Source organism: Oncorhynchus kisutch, unplaced genomic scaffold (genome assembly GCF_002021735.2).
Source record: "Oncorhynchus kisutch isolate 150728-3 unplaced genomic scaffold, Okis_V2 scaffold635, whole genome shotgun sequence".
Taxonomy (NCBI): Eukaryota; Metazoa; Chordata; class Actinopteri; order Salmoniformes; family Salmonidae; genus Oncorhynchus; species Oncorhynchus kisutch.
The window spans coordinates 100,341-119,558 of NW_022262580.1; the positions used below are offsets into that span (position 1 = coordinate 100,341).

The 19,218-nt window shown below is 42.3% G+C and overlaps 1 protein-coding gene across 9 annotated transcripts; it reads left to right on the plus strand.

Moving 5' to 3' along the window:
- The first annotated feature begins 115 nt into the window (after positions 1 to 115).
- On the plus strand, positions 116 to 18,866 carry uros (uroporphyrinogen III synthase). 9 transcript variants are annotated; one of them, XM_031815813.1, is made up of 10 exons: positions 116 to 239; positions 792 to 875; positions 4,386 to 4,493; positions 8,894 to 9,011; positions 9,176 to 9,250; positions 14,264 to 14,338; positions 17,583 to 17,666; positions 17,783 to 17,868; positions 18,216 to 18,314; positions 18,435 to 18,866. In XM_031815813.1, the coding sequence occupies exons 2-10, from the start codon at positions 813 to 815 to the stop codon at positions 18,555 to 18,557; spliced, it is 831 nt and encodes a 276-aa protein (XP_031671673.1). In that variant the 5' UTR covers positions 116 to 239; positions 792 to 812; the 3' UTR covers positions 18,558 to 18,866. The 9 variants fall into 9 exon arrangements, with proteins under 9 accessions (XP_031671673.1, XP_031671677.1, XP_031671679.1 ...); XM_031815817.1 differs by having other exon boundaries at positions 118 to 239; positions 4,410 to 4,493; XM_031815819.1 differs by having other exon boundaries at positions 120 to 239; positions 4,410 to 4,493; positions 8,915 to 9,011.
- Positions 18,867 to 19,218: the final 352 nt, after the last annotated feature.

Genomic DNA, 19,218 nt, shown 5'->3' on the forward strand with positions numbered 1-19,218 from the left:
TTTTGATCAAACGGGATGTATACATTGTATTTTAAATTATATTTTAAATATGTTAGAATATTGTTTACTGAACTGTTCCAGCAGAAAAAAACAATCGATTACTTTATATAATTGTAACTGTAGTGATACAATTAATTGTTATTGCTCAAGTATTATCCTAACAAAACATGACTATTTTGATGTCCCCTATTTTCTCGTTTTGGTAGTAGCCATGAAGCCAGCTGGAGGAAGAGCTTCAGGTACAGTGTTTGTGTACATCCAATTGTTGTTGATTTTTCTACGGTTTCTGTTAATTTTCTGTTGACTTGAAAACGAAAACTAGTTAGCTCAATAGTTAAGCATGATACGTATTGTTTTATGGTTGCGCCTACGATGGTTGCGCCTACGACTTCAGAGTTTGAATTGTATTGCATAACATAACAACATTGCAAGTACATAAAACGTACAGTACACTGGTGCATGAGAGACCCGAGCTCTACAGCTGACTGAATAACACCCCATGCCTCTAATTGATAAATGGTCCGAGCTATGAAAACAGTTGATTCATGGCTCAACAGCATTGTTATCAGTAGGCGACATATGACAGGCGCTGGGTGTAACGTTAGCCCTCTACGGGTTACACCCCCCGTCAACCTTCTGTTCTGAAGCTACTGCACCGGGTCAGTCATTCAGTTTATAATCTTACTAAATAGTGTAAATCTGCATTGAGTGGATTTTTTTTATGTGTTAACGATGTCCATCATTGACAGACGGTAACATTAAGTTGTATCCCTTCTTGTCTTATCCCACAGGGCTCTGAGTCATCTGTCGAAATGCACGTGTTGCTTCTGAAAGAACCAAGAGAGGGAGGCTCTGGACCAGATCCTTACATCAAGGTACAGTAGAGAAACATATGTTGTATTGATATTTGCAGCTTGCATGTGCATTCTATTCTGTTCTATTCAATCCTATTCTATTATACTCTACACCTATTATAATCCATTATAGGACGGGTGGTTCTAATCCTGAATGCTGATTGGTTAAAACCGCAGTCCAGCCGATGTCTGTTCCATAAGTTACCACCTGCTAAATCTATGACGTTAAAATGCCTATTTACTCTGTTCCAACTGATTGCGCAATCCACCGTCTCATCAGCCCAGCCAGGCAATTTATAAAATTGATCTCCGCTATAAAAAGCATCTAGACATTATCTCACATTTATTTTAGACTAACATTTCATTTTCAAATGTTTCTCTGACATTTGCAACATTATTTCAATATTTAAATTAGATCTCCAGCTGTCCCATAGTAATGAACGAGACGGGACGAGACAGACAGGCAGCGTTTCTCAGCCAGTCTAAATCATGCATCAGTTGGCATCATTTTTATGGATACATACTGTACGAACAGGCAAAACGAAAGGAAATGCAGCTAGTTTGCAGTCTTTCCCGCTTCAGTTTGAAGTGAGTTTGTTAGCTGTGTTGTTGGCTAGCTCCTCTGAACAACTGTGTCCTGATGAGAGAGCACATGTTCTACTCCAGGTGAAATCGTGGATCATTAGCTCATTGTTATGGATGTGTCCAAATAAATGTCACTAGAAAACAGCTTAAACAAACGCAAATACAGCTACTTTGCTGTTATTCTGTTTGCGCTTTTTGACGTGACTGTAAATTAGCCGTAGTCGGCTCGCTAGCAAGTGAAGGAATAGAACGTTGCCAACCAGTCTGGCAACGGAACATTTAGAACCAACAGAACAGATACAGAACAAAAAGACTGAACGACTGGGTCGGGTCCATAGATACAGAACGACTGGGTCGGGTCCATAGATACAGAACGACTGGGTCTCGTCCATAGATACAGAACGACTGGGTCGGGTCCATAGATACAGAACGACTGGGTCTCGTCCATAGATACAGAACAAAAAGACTGAACGACTGGGTCGGGTCCATAGATACAGAACGACTGGGTCTCGTCCATAGATACAGAACAAAAAGATTGAACGACTGGGTCGGGTCCATAGATACAGAACAAAAAGACTGAACGACTGGGTCGGGTCCATAGATACAGAACAAAAAGACTGAACGACTGGGTCGGGTCCATAGATACAGAACGACTGGGTCTCGTCCATAGATACAGAACAAAAAGACTGAACGACTGGGTCGGGTCCATAGATACAGAACAAAAAGACTGAACGACTGGGTCGGGTCCATAGATACAGAACAAAAAGACTGAACGACTGGGTCGGGTCCATAGATACAGAACGACTGGGTCGGGTCCATAGATACAGAACGACTGGGTCGGGTCCATAGATACAGAACGACTGGGTCTCGTCCATAGATACAGAACGACTGGGTCGCGTCCATAGATACAGAACGACTGGGTCGGGTCCATAGATACAGAACGACTGGGTCGGGTCCATAGATACAGAACGACTGGGTCGGGTCCATAGATACAGAACGACTGGGTCGGGTCCATAGATACAGAACGACTGGGTCGGGTCCATAGATACAGAACGACTGGGTCGGGTCCATAGATACAGAACGACTGGGTCGGGTCCATAGATACAGAACGACTGGGTCGGGTCCATAGATACAGAACGACTGGGTCGGGTCCATAGAGACTGAACGACTGGGTCGGGTCCATAGATACAGAACGACTGGGTCGGGTCCATAGAGACTGAACGACTGGGTCCGGTCCATAGATACAGAACGACTGGGTCGGGTCCATAGATACAGAACGACTGGGTCGGGTCCATAGATACAGAACGACTGGGTCGGGTCCATAGATACAGAACGACTGGGTCGGGTCCATAGATACAGAACGAAAAGACTGAATGACTGGGTCGGGTCCATAGATACAGAACGACTGGGTCGGGTCCATAGATACAGAACGACTGGGTCGGGTCCATAGATACAGAACGACTGGGTCGGGTCCATAGATACAGAACGACTGGGTCGGGTCCATAGATACAGAACGAAAAGACTGAATGACTGGGTCGGGTCCATAGATACAGAACGACTGGGTCGGGTCCATAGATACAGAACGACTGGGTCGGGTCCATAGATACAGAACGAAAAGACTGAATGACTGGGTCGGGTCCATAGATACAGAACGACTGGGTCGGGTCCATAGATACAGAACGACTGGGTCGGGTCCATAGATACAGAACGACTGGGTCGGGTCCATAGATACAGAACGACTGGGTCGGGTCCATAGATACAGAACGAAAAGACTGAATGACTGGGTCGGGTCCATAGATACAGAACGACTGGGTCGGGTCCATAGATACAGAACGACTGGGTCGGGTCCATAGATACAGAACGACTGGGTCGGGTCCATAGATACAGAACGACTGGGTCGGGTCCATAGATACAGAACGACTGGGTCGGGTCCATAGATACAGAACGACTGGGTCGGGTCCATAGATACAGAACAACTGGGTCGGGTCCATAGATACAGAACGACTGGGTCGGGTCCATAGATACAGAACGACTGGGTCGGGTCCATAGATACAGAACGACTGGGTCGGGTCCATAGATACAGAACGACTGGGTCGGGTCCATAGATACAGAACGACTGGGTCGGGTCCATAGATACAGAACGAAAAGACTGAACGACTGGGTCGGGTCCATAGATACAGAACGACTGGGTCGGGTCCATAGATACAAAACAAAAAGACTGAACGACTGGGTCGGGTCCATAGATACAGAACGAAAAGACTGAATGACTGGGTCGGGTCCATAGATACAGAACAAAAAGTCTGAATGACTGGGTCGGGTCCATAGATACAGAACGACTGGGTCGGGTCCATAGATACAGAACGACTGGGTCTCGTCCATAGATACAGAACAAAAAGACTGAACGACTGGGTCGGGTCCATAGATACAGAACGAAAAGACTGAATGACTGGGTCGGGTCCATAGATACAGAACAAAAAGACTGAATGACTGGGTCGGGTCCATAGATACAGAACGACTGGGTCGGGTCCATAGATACAGAACGACTGGGTCGGGTCCATAGATACAGAACAAAAAGACTGAACGACTGGGTCGGGTCTCTAGCAACCAAACCGATAGAACGAACGACCGACCAACCAGCTTGGGTAGCAACCCTAGATTTGTATCGGGACTATATCTTGTGGAAGGATGAAATATCATGAATGAATTCATCAAAATATATTTTTTTAATGAAAATATGTGAATCATTATTTGAATGTGTTGATAACCCGTTGTATAAAAGTGATAGTGCCCTCGAAGTCGGTGTTTTGGTGGATATATTGTAAACAATGTGCCAATAACAAACACCCGTCACAATATATCCTCGAAACACCGGCTTCTCTGGCATTATAACCTCAATGTATAATGGCTGACTGTGTAACAATGAATTTTATTTTATTTTATTTACAGAACTCTCAACTTTTGTACTTACAGGAGCTGGCATCGCGTGGACACAAAGCAACCTTAATTCCTGTGTTGTCTTTTACATTTGTTTCCTTGGACACTTTGTCAGACAAGGTGAATACCATTTACATACATCAAAGTGTTGATTTTAAGATCGAAAGTTTGGTAACATTTTACTGGGACACCGAGCGTCATAAGCGTCAAAATATGTCATAATAATAATAGCTGACTTGTCTTAACCTGTCATAATATGGTTATAACACTTCAAGACACATATATTTTTAGACCAGTTGCATTACTTTATGGCTGGTTAGGACACTGACTAAACCTACCAAGGTTAGTTACTATATGGCTGGTTAGGACACTGACTAAACCTACCAAGGTTAGTTACTATATGGCTGGTTAGGACACTGACTAAACCTACCAAGGTTAGTTACTTTATGGCTGGTTAGGACACTGACTAAACCTACCATGGTTAGTTACTTTATGTCTGGTTAGGACACTGACTAAACCTACCAAGGTTAGTTACTATATGGCTGGTTAGGACACTGACTAAACCTACCAAGGTTAGTTACTTTATGGCTGGTTAGGACACTGACTAAACCTACCAAGGTTAGTTACTTTATGGCTGGTTAGGACACTGACTAAACCTACCAAGGTTAGGTACTTTATGGCTGGTTAGGACACTGACTAAACCTACCAAGGTTAGTTACTATATGGCTGGTTAGGACACTGACTAAACCTACCAAGGTTAGTTACTATATGGCTGGTTAGGACACTGACTAAACCTACCAAGGTTAGTTACTATATGGCTGGTTAGGACACTGACTAAACCTACCAAGGTTAGTTACTATATGGCTGGTTAGGACACTGACTAAACCTACCAAGGTTAGTTACTATATGGCTGGTTAGGACACTGACTAAACCTACCAAGGTTAGTTACTATATGGCTGGTTAGGACACTGACTAAACCTACCAAGGTTAGTTACTTTATGGCTGGTTAGGACACTGACTAAACCTACCAAGGTTAGTTACTTTATGGCTGGTTAGGACACTGACTAAACCTACCAAGGTTAGTTACTTTATGGCTGGTTATGACACTGACTAAACCTACCAAGGTTAGTTACTTTATGGCTGGTTAGGACACTGACTAAACCTACCAAGGTTAGGTACTTTATGGCTGGTTAGGACACTGACTAAACCTACCAAGGTTAGTTACTTTATGGCTGGTTAGGACACTGACTAAACCTACCAAGGTTAGTTACTTTATGGCTGGTTAGGACACTGACTAAACCTACCAAGGTTAGGTACTTTATGTCTGGTTAGGACACTGACTAAACCTACCAAGGTTAGGTACTTTATGGCTGGTTAGGACACTGACTAAACCTACCAAGGTTAGTTACTTTATGGCTGGTTAGGACACTGACTAAACCTACCAAGGTTAGGTACTTTATGGTTGGTTATGACACTGACTAAACCTACCAAGGTTAGTTACTTTATGGCTGGTTAGGACACTGACTAAACCTACCATGGTTAGTTACTTTATGGCTGGTTAGGACACTGACTAAACCTACCAAGGTTAGGTACTTTATGGCTGGTTAGGACACTGACTAAACCTACCAAGGTTAGTTACTTTATGGCTGGTTAGGACACTGACTAAACCTACCAAGGTTAGTTACTTTATGGCTGGTTAGGACACTGACTAAACCTACCAAGGTTAGTTACTTTATGGCTGGTTAGGACACTGACTAAACCTACCAAGGTTAGTGACTTTATGGCTGGTTAGGCCACTGACCAAACCTACCACACAAGGTAGAACATTTAATTCCACCATAGCCTACTGGTCAACAGAATGTTTATGTTATATAATAGTTTCTGAAATTGACTATATTAAATTATCTTTATAAATGCACGCAAAATTCATGTCAGACATGCGCCTACCCATAATGCTCTATTGTTGATGACTGGGATGAATGCAGTAGCAGATTTCAGGAGTAGGACAAGACACCTTTTTGACTGATTGACGTAAGAGCGTGTACGTGATAGGCTTGGCTTTACTGGCTAGTAGGACAGTGTCATATAGTGTATTATCTTAGTCCAAGTAAAGTGACACAGGATGGTCATAACGCCTCGTGACAGTGTCATATAGTTTATGTCCTACAAGTTATTTTAAATATGATGGGGGGGGAAACACGACTGTAAATAATTAATTATTACAACAACAAAGAAGCACACTTTCAAAACGAAAGGAAACTTCTTGTCAGGGAAAAACACATTTGAATAAATGTGGGTGTTGACACTCTTATGTCATAACCAGCCATAAAATACCGCAATATATTTAACAACAATATATATATATATATATAAGGGTCATGACAGTTATGACCATGTTATGTCAGCTGTTATGACATATTATGACCATGTTATGTCAGCTGTTATGACATGTTATGACCATGTTATGTCAGCTGTTATGACATGTTATGACCATGTTATGTCAGCTGTTATGACATGTTATGACCATGTTATGTCAGCCGTTATGACATGTTATGACCATGTTATGTCAGCTGTTATGACATGTTATGACATGGTTATTACGGGTTTAAAGTGTTACTGAACGTTGAACTGTTTGGTTTCTGTTTAGTAGTCGTTATACAGCTGTTGTCTCTACTACTACAGCTGTTGTCTCTACTACTACAGCTGTTGTCTCTACTACTACTACAGCTGTTGTCTCTACTACTACTACAGCTGTTGTCTCTACTACTACTACAGCTGTTGTCTCTACTACTACTACAGCTGTTGTCTCTACTACTACTACAGCTGTTGTCTCTACTACTACAGCTGTTGTCTCTACTACTACAGCTGTTGTCTCTACTACTATAGCTGTTGTCTCTACTACTACAGCTGTTGTCTCTACTACTACAGCTGTTGTCTCTACTACTACAGCTGTTGTCTCTACTACTACTACAGCTGTTGTCTCTACTACTACAGCTGTTGTCTTTACTACTACTACATCTGTTGTCTCTACTACTACTACAGCTGTTGTCTCTACTACTACAGCTGTTGTCTCTACTACTACAGCTGTTGTCTCTACTACTACAGCTGTTGTCTCTACTACTACTACAGCTGTTGTCTCTACTACTACTACATCTGTTGTCTCTACTACTACAGCTGTTGTCTTTACTACTACAGCTGTTGTCTCTACTACTACTACAGCTGTTGTCTTTACTACTACAGCTGTTGTCTCTACTACTACAGCTGTTGTCTCTACTACTACTACAGCTGTTGTCTCTACTACTACAGCTGTTGTCTCTACTACTACTACAGCTGTTGTCTCTACTACTACAGCTGTTGTCTCTACTACTACTACAGCTGTTGTCTCTACTACTACTACAGCTGTTGTCTCTACTACTACAGCTGTTGTCTCTACTACTACAGCTGTTGTCTCTACTACTACAGCTGTTGTCTCTTACTACTACAGCTGTTGTCTCTACTACTACAGCTGTTGTCTTACTACTACAGCTGTTGTCTCTACTACTACAGCTGTTGTCTCTACTACTACTACAGCTGTTGTCTCTACTACTACTACAGCTGTTGTCTCTACTACTACAGCTGTTGTCTCTACTACTACAGCTGTTGTCTCTACTACTACTACAGCTGTTGTCTCTACTACTACTACATCTGTTGTCTCTACTACTACTACAGCTGTTGTCTCTACTACTACAGCTGTTGTCTCTACTACTACAGCTGTTGTCTCTACTACTACTACAGCTGTTGTCTCTACTACTACAGCTGTTGTCTCTACTACTACAGCTGTTGTCTCTACTACTATACAGCTGTTGTCTCTACTACTACAGCTGTTGTCTCTACTACTACAGCTGTTGTCTCTACTACTACAGCTGTTGTCTCTACTACTACTACAGCTGTTGTCTCTACTACTACAGCTGTTGTCTCTACTACTACTACAGCTGTTGTCTCTACTACTACTACAGCTGTTGTCTCTACTACTACAGCTGTTGTCTCTACTACTACAGCTGTTGTCTCTACTACTACTACAGCTGTTGTCTCTACTACTACTACAGCTGTTGTCTCTACTACTACAGCTGTTGTCTCTACTACTACAGCTGTTGTCTCTACTACTACAGCTGTTGTCTCTACTACTACAGCTGTTGTCTCTACTACTATAGCTGTTGTCTCTACTACTATAGCTGTTGTCTCTACTACTACAGCTGTTGTCTCTACTACTACAGCTGTTGTCTCTACTACTACTACAGCTGTTGTCTCTACTACTACAGCTGTTGTCTCTACTACTACTACAGCTGTTGTCTCTACTACTACTACAGCTGTTGTCTCTACTACTACAGCTGTTGTCTCTACTACTACTAGAGCTGTTGTCTCTACTACTACAGCTGTTGTCTCTACTACTACAGCTGTTGTCTCTACTACTACAGCTGTTGTCTCTACTACTACAGCTGTTGTCTCTACTACTACTACAGCTGTTGTCTCTACTACTACAGCTGTTGTCTCTACTACTACAGCTGTTCCAGCCAGAACGACATGGCGGGCTGATTTTTACCAGCCCGAGGGCGGTGGAGGCAGTCAAAATGTGTCTTGAAGATGATGAAAGAACGGAACGTGAGTAAGATGTCGTGTGAGGTTTTAAACTATGTCCTGTAATGTCATTGTTAGGAAAGGATAGGCCTCTTGTGCCTTAGTCTCGTGCGTTTTCAGACGGACAAAGTCAACACGCGTTAGTGAATGTAAAGCTACTCGTTTTAATTTCTGTTTTCTATTTATAGAGTGGAACATGGACATAAAAGACAAATGGAATGCCAAGTCCATCTATGTTGTTGGGAAGGCTACTGCAGCGCTAGGTGAGGAATTGATCACGAAACATTGTGTAAACTTACAGGCATTAAACACTTCTATTCAGCATGGAGTTCTTTGTAGTTTTACAACACCTTCGTGTCTCTAAAGTGATTGTCTCTCTTTTGTTTCACTGAGAGGATCTGGTCATATGGGATATATATATACTGTAAACTCAGTGGCCAGTTTATTAGGTACACCCATCTAGTACTGGGTAGGACACCCCTTTGCCTCCAGAACAGGCTGAATTCTCTGGGGAATGGAAACCGTTGCTCAATTGGTATAAAGGGACGTAATGTGTGCCAGGAAAACATTCCCCACACCAGTACACCCCCGCCACCAGCCTGTACCGTTGACACCAGGCAGGATGGGGGCCATGGACTCATGCTGCTTACACCAAATCATGACTCTGCCATCAGCATGACGTAACAGGAACCGGGATTCGTTGGACCAGGCGATGTTTCTCCACTCCTCATTGGTCCAGTGTTAGTGATGGCGCGCCCACTGGAGCCACTTCTTCTTGTTTCTAGCTGATAGATGTGGATCCCGGTGTGATCATCTGTAGGGCTGTGCCGGGCCTGTTATTGTCATGCGAAAGACTGCCGGTCTCCCGGTAATTGACCGTTAATTAACATAAACACATTTCTTCATATCCAGGCCTCCGTCATTCAAGACACTGATACGTGCCTTTGGACCTTCAACATTTAAACAAATCTAATACATATATTTAATATAACACCATCACAACAAATCCATTATTTATATCTGTCAGGTCTAACGAAACATTATGATATGAAGAACATGTATTTCAGAAGAGTCGGCCAACTCTTTAGTTAGTTATCTGACGATGCTCCATGTCACAGGCTGTAGGCATGTTCATTTAGCTGACAAGATGTGATAGTAAAGAAGAATATAATTTAACTTCGCCGAATAAAATAGAAAGGATATTTTTCCCATTATGGAGCGAGTGCGAGTATGACATGGCTATATTGAGGAGGAAAAATTTATCATTTGAAAAAAAGGACCTTTATGGTAGATTTAGTTGTGAATGATTTACAAACCTTTAGAATGTCCCAGAAATCTAAACCAGTATGGGCTTTATGATGTCACTATAGGCTGTTGATGATTTGAGGAAGTAGAAGGGAAAAAAACGCGCTCTGTTCCTTGCATCAGGCTGTACAGCTGCTCTCTCAAGTGATCATACTGTTCTCAATTGAATCTTGTCTTTACTAATATGCTAAATGATTTAAAAATCCATTAGCATTGAAGTCAGTGTGGTTAGAGGGACAGGAGAGCCCTGAGTTCCAGGCCATTAGGACCTGATGGAGGAACAGTAGAGCCCTGAGTTCCAGGCCATTAGGACCTGATGGAGGAACAGTAGAGCCCTGAGTTCCAGGCCATTAGGACCTGATGGAGGGACAGTAGAGCCCTGAGTTCCAGGCCATTAGGACCTGATGGAGGGACAGTAGAGCCCTGAGTTCCAGGCCATTAGGACCTTGATGGAGGGACAGTAGAGCCCTGAGCTCCAGGCCTTTAGGACCTTGATGGAGGGACAGTAGAGCCCTGAGTTCCAGGCCGTTAGGACCTTGATGGTCTGTTAGCAGGTTGGGTACTACTAAAGCGTGTCCATCAACGGGTCACGTGGAAATTTACTGTGGTCATGACTCATGACTACCAGTGTGGCAGTAATAAGGTCAACAGCCCAAGTCATCTGCTGCAATAGCTCATCTGTGACTAGGGCAGAGAGTTGCAGGTTCCGAGATGCCGTTCTGTTGAACTGCGCCGTTATTCGCCTGTTTGAGGCCCACCTGTTAGCATGCAACGTTCTGGCCATTCTCTTCCCGAAACTCTGTTTTGAGCTGTTTTCACCCACAGGGCTGCCGCTGACTGGATGTTGTTTGTTTGTTTGTTTGTTGCACCGTTGTTGTTAAACCCGTAGTCACGGCAGTGCGTGAAATGCCCAGGAGGGCGACCGTTTCTGAGATACCGGAACCGGCGCATCTGTCACCAACGACCATTACACGCTCAAAGACGTTTAGGCAACTTGTTTTTCCCACTCTAACGTTCAATCGAACAGTAACTGAAAATCAAAGTATGAGTTGCTCTCTCAGTGGGTCGATCCGTTGTTGATGTTTGCGTGTCATTTTTGTTTGTGTTTATCCACTCTGGTTGCTGATGTTTGTCGAGTTTCGGGTGTGTTTTACTAGCTATCAGGTCTTAATGTTTGTCTTTTTGAATGTCTGCCTGCCTTCATATAGCCAAGCCACGACCACGCGACTCACTGTCTATAGGAGAGAGCCATTTTTTTTGTGAACGGGATGGGGTACCTAATAAACTGGCAACTGAGTGTAATAAAAAAAAAATCAAGTTGTAAATACCACAAGAGTGGGCCTTTAATGAGATGGTACGATATATAGTATGTGTGGCAGGCACCTGGCTGTCACAGTAATGTGTCAACCATGTTTACCACTAGCCATCAGTCAGCTGGAAATTACTTCCCCACAAGTGACAGTTTACTGACGTCTTGCTGCCTGTCTTTTATTGAGGGCAGGTGGCAGGTGCAACACTCTCTCGGTATCTGTACCTGTCCGTTTACCTCTGATTTATTGGGAAGGAACTACAGGGTTGTTCTGTTAGCTGAAACGTTAAAGTTTGACTCTATTGAACTGCTATCTGCACCAAAACACTTTATAAGAATGTTTAGGGTGGCGACTACTGTATTAATCCCCTAAACTACTACTGTATTAATACCCTAAACTACTACTGTATTAATACCCTAAACTACTACTGTATTAATGCCCTAAACTACTACTGTATTAATGCCCTAAATTACTACTGTATTAATGCCCTAAACTACTACTGTATTAATGCCCTAAACTACTACTGTATTAATGCCCTAAACTACTACTGTATTAATACCCTAAACTACTACTGTATTAATACCCTAAACTACTACTGTATTAATACCCTAAACTACTACTGTATTAATACCCTAAACTACTACTGTATTAATACCCTAAACTACTACTGTATTAATGCCCTAAACTACTACTGTATTAATGCCCTAAACTACTACTGTATTAATGCCCTAAACTACTACTGTATTAATGCCCTAAACTACTACTGTATTAATGCCCAAAATTACTACTGTATTAATGCCCTAAACTACTACTGTATTAATGCCCTAAACTACTACTGTATTAATGCCCTAAACTACTACTGTATTAATGCCCTAAACTACTACTGTATTAATACCCTAAACTACTACTGTATTAATGCCCTAAACTACTACTGTATTAATACCATAAACTACTACTGTATTAATACCCTAAACTACTACTGTATTAATACCCTAAACTACTACTGTATTAATACCCTAAACTACTACTGTATTAATGCCCTAAACTACTACTGTATTAATACCCTAAACTACTACTGTATTAATACCCTAAACTACTACTGTATTAATACCCTAAACTACTACTGTATTAATACCCTAAACTACTACTGTATTAATGCCCTAAACTACTACTGTATTAATGCCCTAAACTACTACTGTATTAATGTCATAAACTACTACTGTATTAATGCCCTAAACTACTACTGTATTAATGCCCTAAACTACTACTGTATTAATGCCCTAAACTACTACTGTATTAATACCCTAAACTACTACTGTATTAATACCCTAAACTACTACTGTATTAATACCCTAAACTACTACTGTATTAATACCCTACACTGCTACTGTGTTAATACCCTAAACTACTACTGTATTAATACCCTAAACTACTACTGTATTAATACCCTAAACTACTACTGTATTAATACCCTAAACTACTACTGTATTAATACCCTAAACTACTACTGTATTAATACCCTAAACTACTACTGTATTAATACCCTAAACTACTACTGTATTAATGTCATAAACTACTACTGTATTAATACCATAAACTACTACTGTATTAATACCATAAACGACTACTGTATTAATACCCTAAACTACTAATGTATTAATATCATAAACTACTACTGTATTAATATCATAAACTACTACTGTATTAATACCATAAACTACTACTGTATTAATACCATAAACTACTACTGTATTAATACCATAAACTACTAATGTATTAATACCACAAACTACTACTGTATTAATACCATAAACTACTACTGTATTAATACCACAAACTACTACTGTATTAATACCACAAACTACTACTGTATTAATACCATAAACTACTACTGCTGCCTGTGACTGGAACGAATTGCAAAAATCGCTGAAGTTGGAGACTTTTATCTCCCTCACCAACTTCAAACATCAGCTATCTGAGCGGCTAACCGATCGCTGCAGCTGTACATAGTCTATTGGTAAATAGCCCACCCTTTCTCACCTACCTCATCCCCATACTGTTTTTATTTATTTACTTTTCTGCTCTTTTGCACACCAATATCTCTACCTGTACATGACCATCTGATCATTCATCACTCCAGTGTTAATCTGCAAAATTGTAATTATTTGCCTACCTCCTCATGCCTTTTGCACACATTGTATATAGACTCCCCCTTTGGTTTCTACTGTGTTATTGACTTGTTAATTGTTTACTCCATGTGTAACTCTTTGTTGTCTGCTCACACTGCTATGCTTTATCTTGGCCAGGTCGCAGTTGTAAATGAGAACTTGTTCTCAACTAGCCTACCTGGTTAAATAAAGGTGAAATAAAATAAAAAAATAAAATACTGTATTAATACCCTAAACTACTACTGTATTAATACCATAAACTACTACTGTATTAATACCCTAAACTACTACTGTATTAATACCCTAAACTACTACTGTATTAATACCCTAAACTACTACTGTATTAATACCCTAAACTACTACTGTATTAATGTCGTAAACTACTACTGTATTAATACCATAAACTACTACTGTATTAATGTCATTAGATGAAAAGTAGGTTTCTGTTTGGTATTATATTTCAGTAATCAGTTTGTCTGTATTTCTTCCGCAGTGGAAAACCTAGGTCTGGTCCCCCTGGGAGAGGACACTGGGACTGCAGACGTTCTCTCGCGCCTCATCCTTGAACGTACGACAATCATTTACCTTTTTAAACGCAACATGTAAAGTGTTCGTCCTAGTTGAAATAAAAGATCCTAGGCATTTTCCAAAATGCACAAAAAAAGCTGATTTCTCTCAAATGTTGTGCACACATTTGTTTACATCCCTGTTCGTGAAGATTTCTACGTTGCCACGATAACCCAGTTTTGTCACACGGCACAATACCACAGATGTCTAAAGTTTTGAGGGAGAGTACAATTGGCATACTGACTGCAGGAATGTCCACCAGAGCTGTTGCCAGATAATTGAATGTTAATTTCTCTACCATAAGCCGCCTCCAGTGTTGTTTTAGATAATTTGGTGTAACAGTATAACTTTAGACCGTCCCCTCGCCCATACCCGGGCGCGAACCAGGGTCCCTCTGCACACATCAACAACAGTCACCCACGAAGCATCGTTACCCATCACTCCACAAAAGCCGCGGCCCTTGCAGAGCAAAGGGGGACCACTACTTCAAGGTCTCAGAACAAGTGACGTCACTGATTGAAACGCTATTTAGCGCGCACCGCTAACTAAGCTAGCCGTTTCACATCCGTTACATTGGCAGTACATCCAACCGGCCTCACAAGCTCATCTGCATGCTCGTTGTCCTCACCAGGGTCTTGACCTGACTGCAGTTTGGCGTCGTAATCGACTTCAGTGGGAAAATGATCACATTCGATGGCCACTGGCACTCCGGAGAAGTGTTCTCTTCACAGATGAATCCCTGGTTTCAACTGTACCGGGCAGATGGCAGACAGCGTTGTGTGAGCGAGCAGTTTGCTGATGTCAACGTTGTGATCAGAGTGCCCCATGGTGGCGTTGGGGTGACGGTATGGGCAGGCATAAGCTACGGACAACGAATACAATTGCATTTTATCTATTGCAATTTGAATTCACAGAGATACTGTGACGAGATCCTGAGGCCCATTGTTGTGCCATTCGTCCGCCACCATCATCTCATGTTTCAGCATGATGGTGCACGGTCTCATGTCGCAAGGATCTGCACACAATTCCTGGAAGCTGAAAATGTCCCAGTTCTTCCATGGCCTGCACACTCACCAGACATGACACCTATTGAGCATGTTTGGGATGCTCTGGATCGTTGTGTACGACGCCGTGGTTCCAGTTCCCACAAATATCCAGCAACTTCACACAGCCATTGAAGAGGAGTGGGACAACATTCCACAGCCATTGAAGAGGAGTGGGACAACATTCCACAGCCATTGAAGAGGAGTGAGACAACATTCCACAGCCATTGAAGAGGAGTGAGACAACATTCCACAGCCATTGAAGAGGAGGGGGACGACAACATTCCGCAGCCATTGAAGAGGAGAGGGACAACATTCCACAGCCATTGAAGAGGAGTGGGACAACAACATTCCACAGCCATTGAAGAGGAGTGGGACAACATTCCACAGCCATTGAAGAGGAGTGGGACAACATTCCACAGCCATTGAAGAGGAGAGAGACAACATTCCACAGCCATTGAAGAGGAGAGGGACAACATTCCACAGTCATTGAAGAGGAGAGGGACAACATTCCACAGCCATTGAAGAGGAGAGGGACAACATTCCACAGCCATTGAAGAGGAGTGGGACAACATTCCACAGCCATTGAAGAGGAGAGGGACAACATTCCACAGCCATTGAAGAGGAGAGGGACAACAACATTCCACAGCCATTGAAGAGGAGAGGGACAACATTCCACAGCCATTGAAGAGGAGTGGGACAACATTCCACAGCCATTGAAGAGGAGTGGGACGACAACATTCCACAGCCATTGAAGAGGAGAGAGACAACAACATTCCACAGCCATTGAAGAGGAGGGGGACGACAACATTCCACAGCCATTGAAGAGGAGTGGGACAACATTCCACAGCCATTGAAGAGGAGTGGGACGACAACATTCCGCAGCCATTGAAGAGGAGAGGGACAACATTCCACAGCCATTGAAGAGGAGTGGGACAACAACATTCCACAGCCATTGAAGAGGAGAGGGACAACATTCCACAGTCATTGAAGAGGAGAGGGACAACATTCCACAGCCATTGAAGAGGAGAGGGACAACATTCCACAGCCATTGAAGAGGAGTGGGACAACATTCCACAGCCATTGAAGAGGAGAGGGACAACATTCCACAGCCATTGAAGAGGAGAGGGACAACAACATTCCACAGCCATTGAAGAGGAGAGGGACAACATTCCACAGCCATTGAAGAGGAGTGGGACAACATTCCACAGCCATTGAAGAGGAGTGGGACGACAACATTCCACGGCCATTGAAGAGGAGTGGGACAACAACATTCCACAGCCATTGAAGAGGAGTGGGACAACATTCCACAGCCATTGAAGAGGAGTGGGACAACATTCCACAGCCATTGAAGAGGACTGGGACAACATTCCACAGCCATTGAAGAGGAGTGGGACAACATTCCACAGCCATTGAAGAGGAGTGGGACAACATTCCACAGCCATTGAAGAGGAGAGAGACAACATTCCACAGCCATTGAAGAGGACTGGGACAACATTCCACAGCCATTGAAGAGGAGAGGGACAACATTCCACAGCCATTGAAGAGGAGTGGGACAACATTCCACAGCCATTGAAGAGGAGAGAGACAACATTCCACAGTCATTGAAGAGGAGAGGGACAACATTCCACAGCCATTGAAGAGGAGAGGGACAACATTCCACAGCCATTGAAGAGGAGAGAGACAACATTCCACAGCCATTGAAGAGGAGTGAGACAACATTCCACAGCCATTGAAGAGGAGTGGGACGACAACATTCCACAGCCATTGAAGAGGAGTGGGACAACATTCCACAGCCATTGAAGAGGAGTGGGACAACATTCCACAGCCATTGAAGAGGAGAGAGACAACAACATTCCACAGCCATTGAAGAGGAGAGAGACAACATTCCACAGGCCACAATCAACAGCCTGATCAACTCTATGTGAAGGAGATGTGTCACGCTGCATGAGGCAAACGATGGTCACACCAGATACTGACTGGTTTTCTGATCCACACTCCTACCTTCTTTTTTTTTAAAGATATCTGTGACCAACAGATGCATATCTGTATTCCCAGTCATGTGGAAATCCATAAATTAATTTATTTCATATTGACTGTTTTCGTTATATGAACTGTGACTCAGCAAAATCTTTGAAAATGTTGCATATTGTGTTTTTATATTGAGCTAGCTAACTAGACCTACATTCTGGCTTGATATAGGAGAGGATGCCAATATATTACCACTTCTCTTCCCCTGCGGTTCCATTAAAAGAGAGGTTTTACCTTCTGCTTTGAGGGAAAACGGTAAGTTCCCTTTATTATAACTCCTATTTTTTATTAATACTCATGAATAGTGTACTATTTACTAGGTAGTATCTAATACCATTAGGTGACATTCGTTTCACGTTTTTGTTTTTAAGGAGTTCCTCTAGACACACTGATGGTTTATCAGACAGCTCAACATCCAGACCTGGAGAAGAACCTGAAGAACCATTTTACACAGCAGGTACGGGAAGCATCAACTAAGTCCCGGACTTTCCCCTCAAAACACACTATCCCATATATCCACGTTGTTTATTTTATTTATTTTACCTTTATTTAACTAGGCAAGTCAGTTAAGAACAAATTCTTATTTTCAATGACGGCCTAGGAACAGTAACTGCCTGTTCAGGGGGCAGAACGACAGATTTGTACCTTGTCAGCTCGGGGGTTTGAACTTGCAACCTTCCGGTTACTAGTCCAACGCTCTAACCACTAGGCTACCCTGCCGCCCCATCACCCGTTGTGATGTTGTTATCGTTCAGAAACATTTTATACACTAATCGTCATGGTTTGGGCTCCGCCCACACGCAGGGTGTTCCAGACAGCATTGCCTTCTTCAGCCCGTCGGGAGTCAGGTTCTGTTTGGAAACAGTGAGGAGACTGTCAGGTGAACAACTTGTGGAGATAAAGGTGAGAACGCTTTTTCCGATGTAACTTTTAAGTGACTGTGGATATCTTCATTGAGCTTGTGATGCTGTTATACTGCCAATACAATTGAACTTTAAAATGTTGTGTTGTTTGGTCTTCCAGTTTGCAGCCATAGGACCCACCACAGCAGAGGCCATGATGGCCGAGGGGCTCTCGGTCAGCTGCTCAGCAGATAAACCTACAGCTGAGCACCTAGCCACAGGGATAGCAAAGGCTCTACAGTGACAGACTTGACGAGACGGACCGCAAACCAACCCGAAAAACTTGATCCGTCCCTCATCACGCCATCACGTTCTCATTCAGCCTCTGTGAAAAAGGATTGTGGTATTGCATTCTTTGTGATTGATTTATCCCTGTGAAGTATTTGCTATTATTTGTGGGGTTTATGTCCTATTTTGATCTCGGATAACCATCTGTATATTTATTATATTGTCATGTGTTGTTGTGCACCACAGAGATATTGTAATGCTTTCTGCCTATTTGTTGACACTGAATGTATCAAATCATGCTCTTATAAACTTGTGAATACACTGAGCTGATAGAAGTATTGTTTTTATGGTAAAAACATTGAGACAATTATTTTATTGGCAGGTAGCCTAGTGGTTAGTGTCGAATCCCCGAGCTGACAAGGTAAAAAATGTCCTTCTGCCCCTGAACAAGGCAGTTAACTCCACTGTTCCCAGGTAGGCCCTCATTGTATATAAGAATTTCTTCTGACTTGCCTAGTTAAATAAAGGTTAAATAAAAAAAAGATTTTAAAAAATATATATATATATTTAAAAAATGAGCATACTTTGAGAATTGAAAAGGATTAATTTAATTATAAAAAATTAAATAGTGAACAATTAGTGCACAGCTCTAACAATATGTTGAAATGGTGATTTAT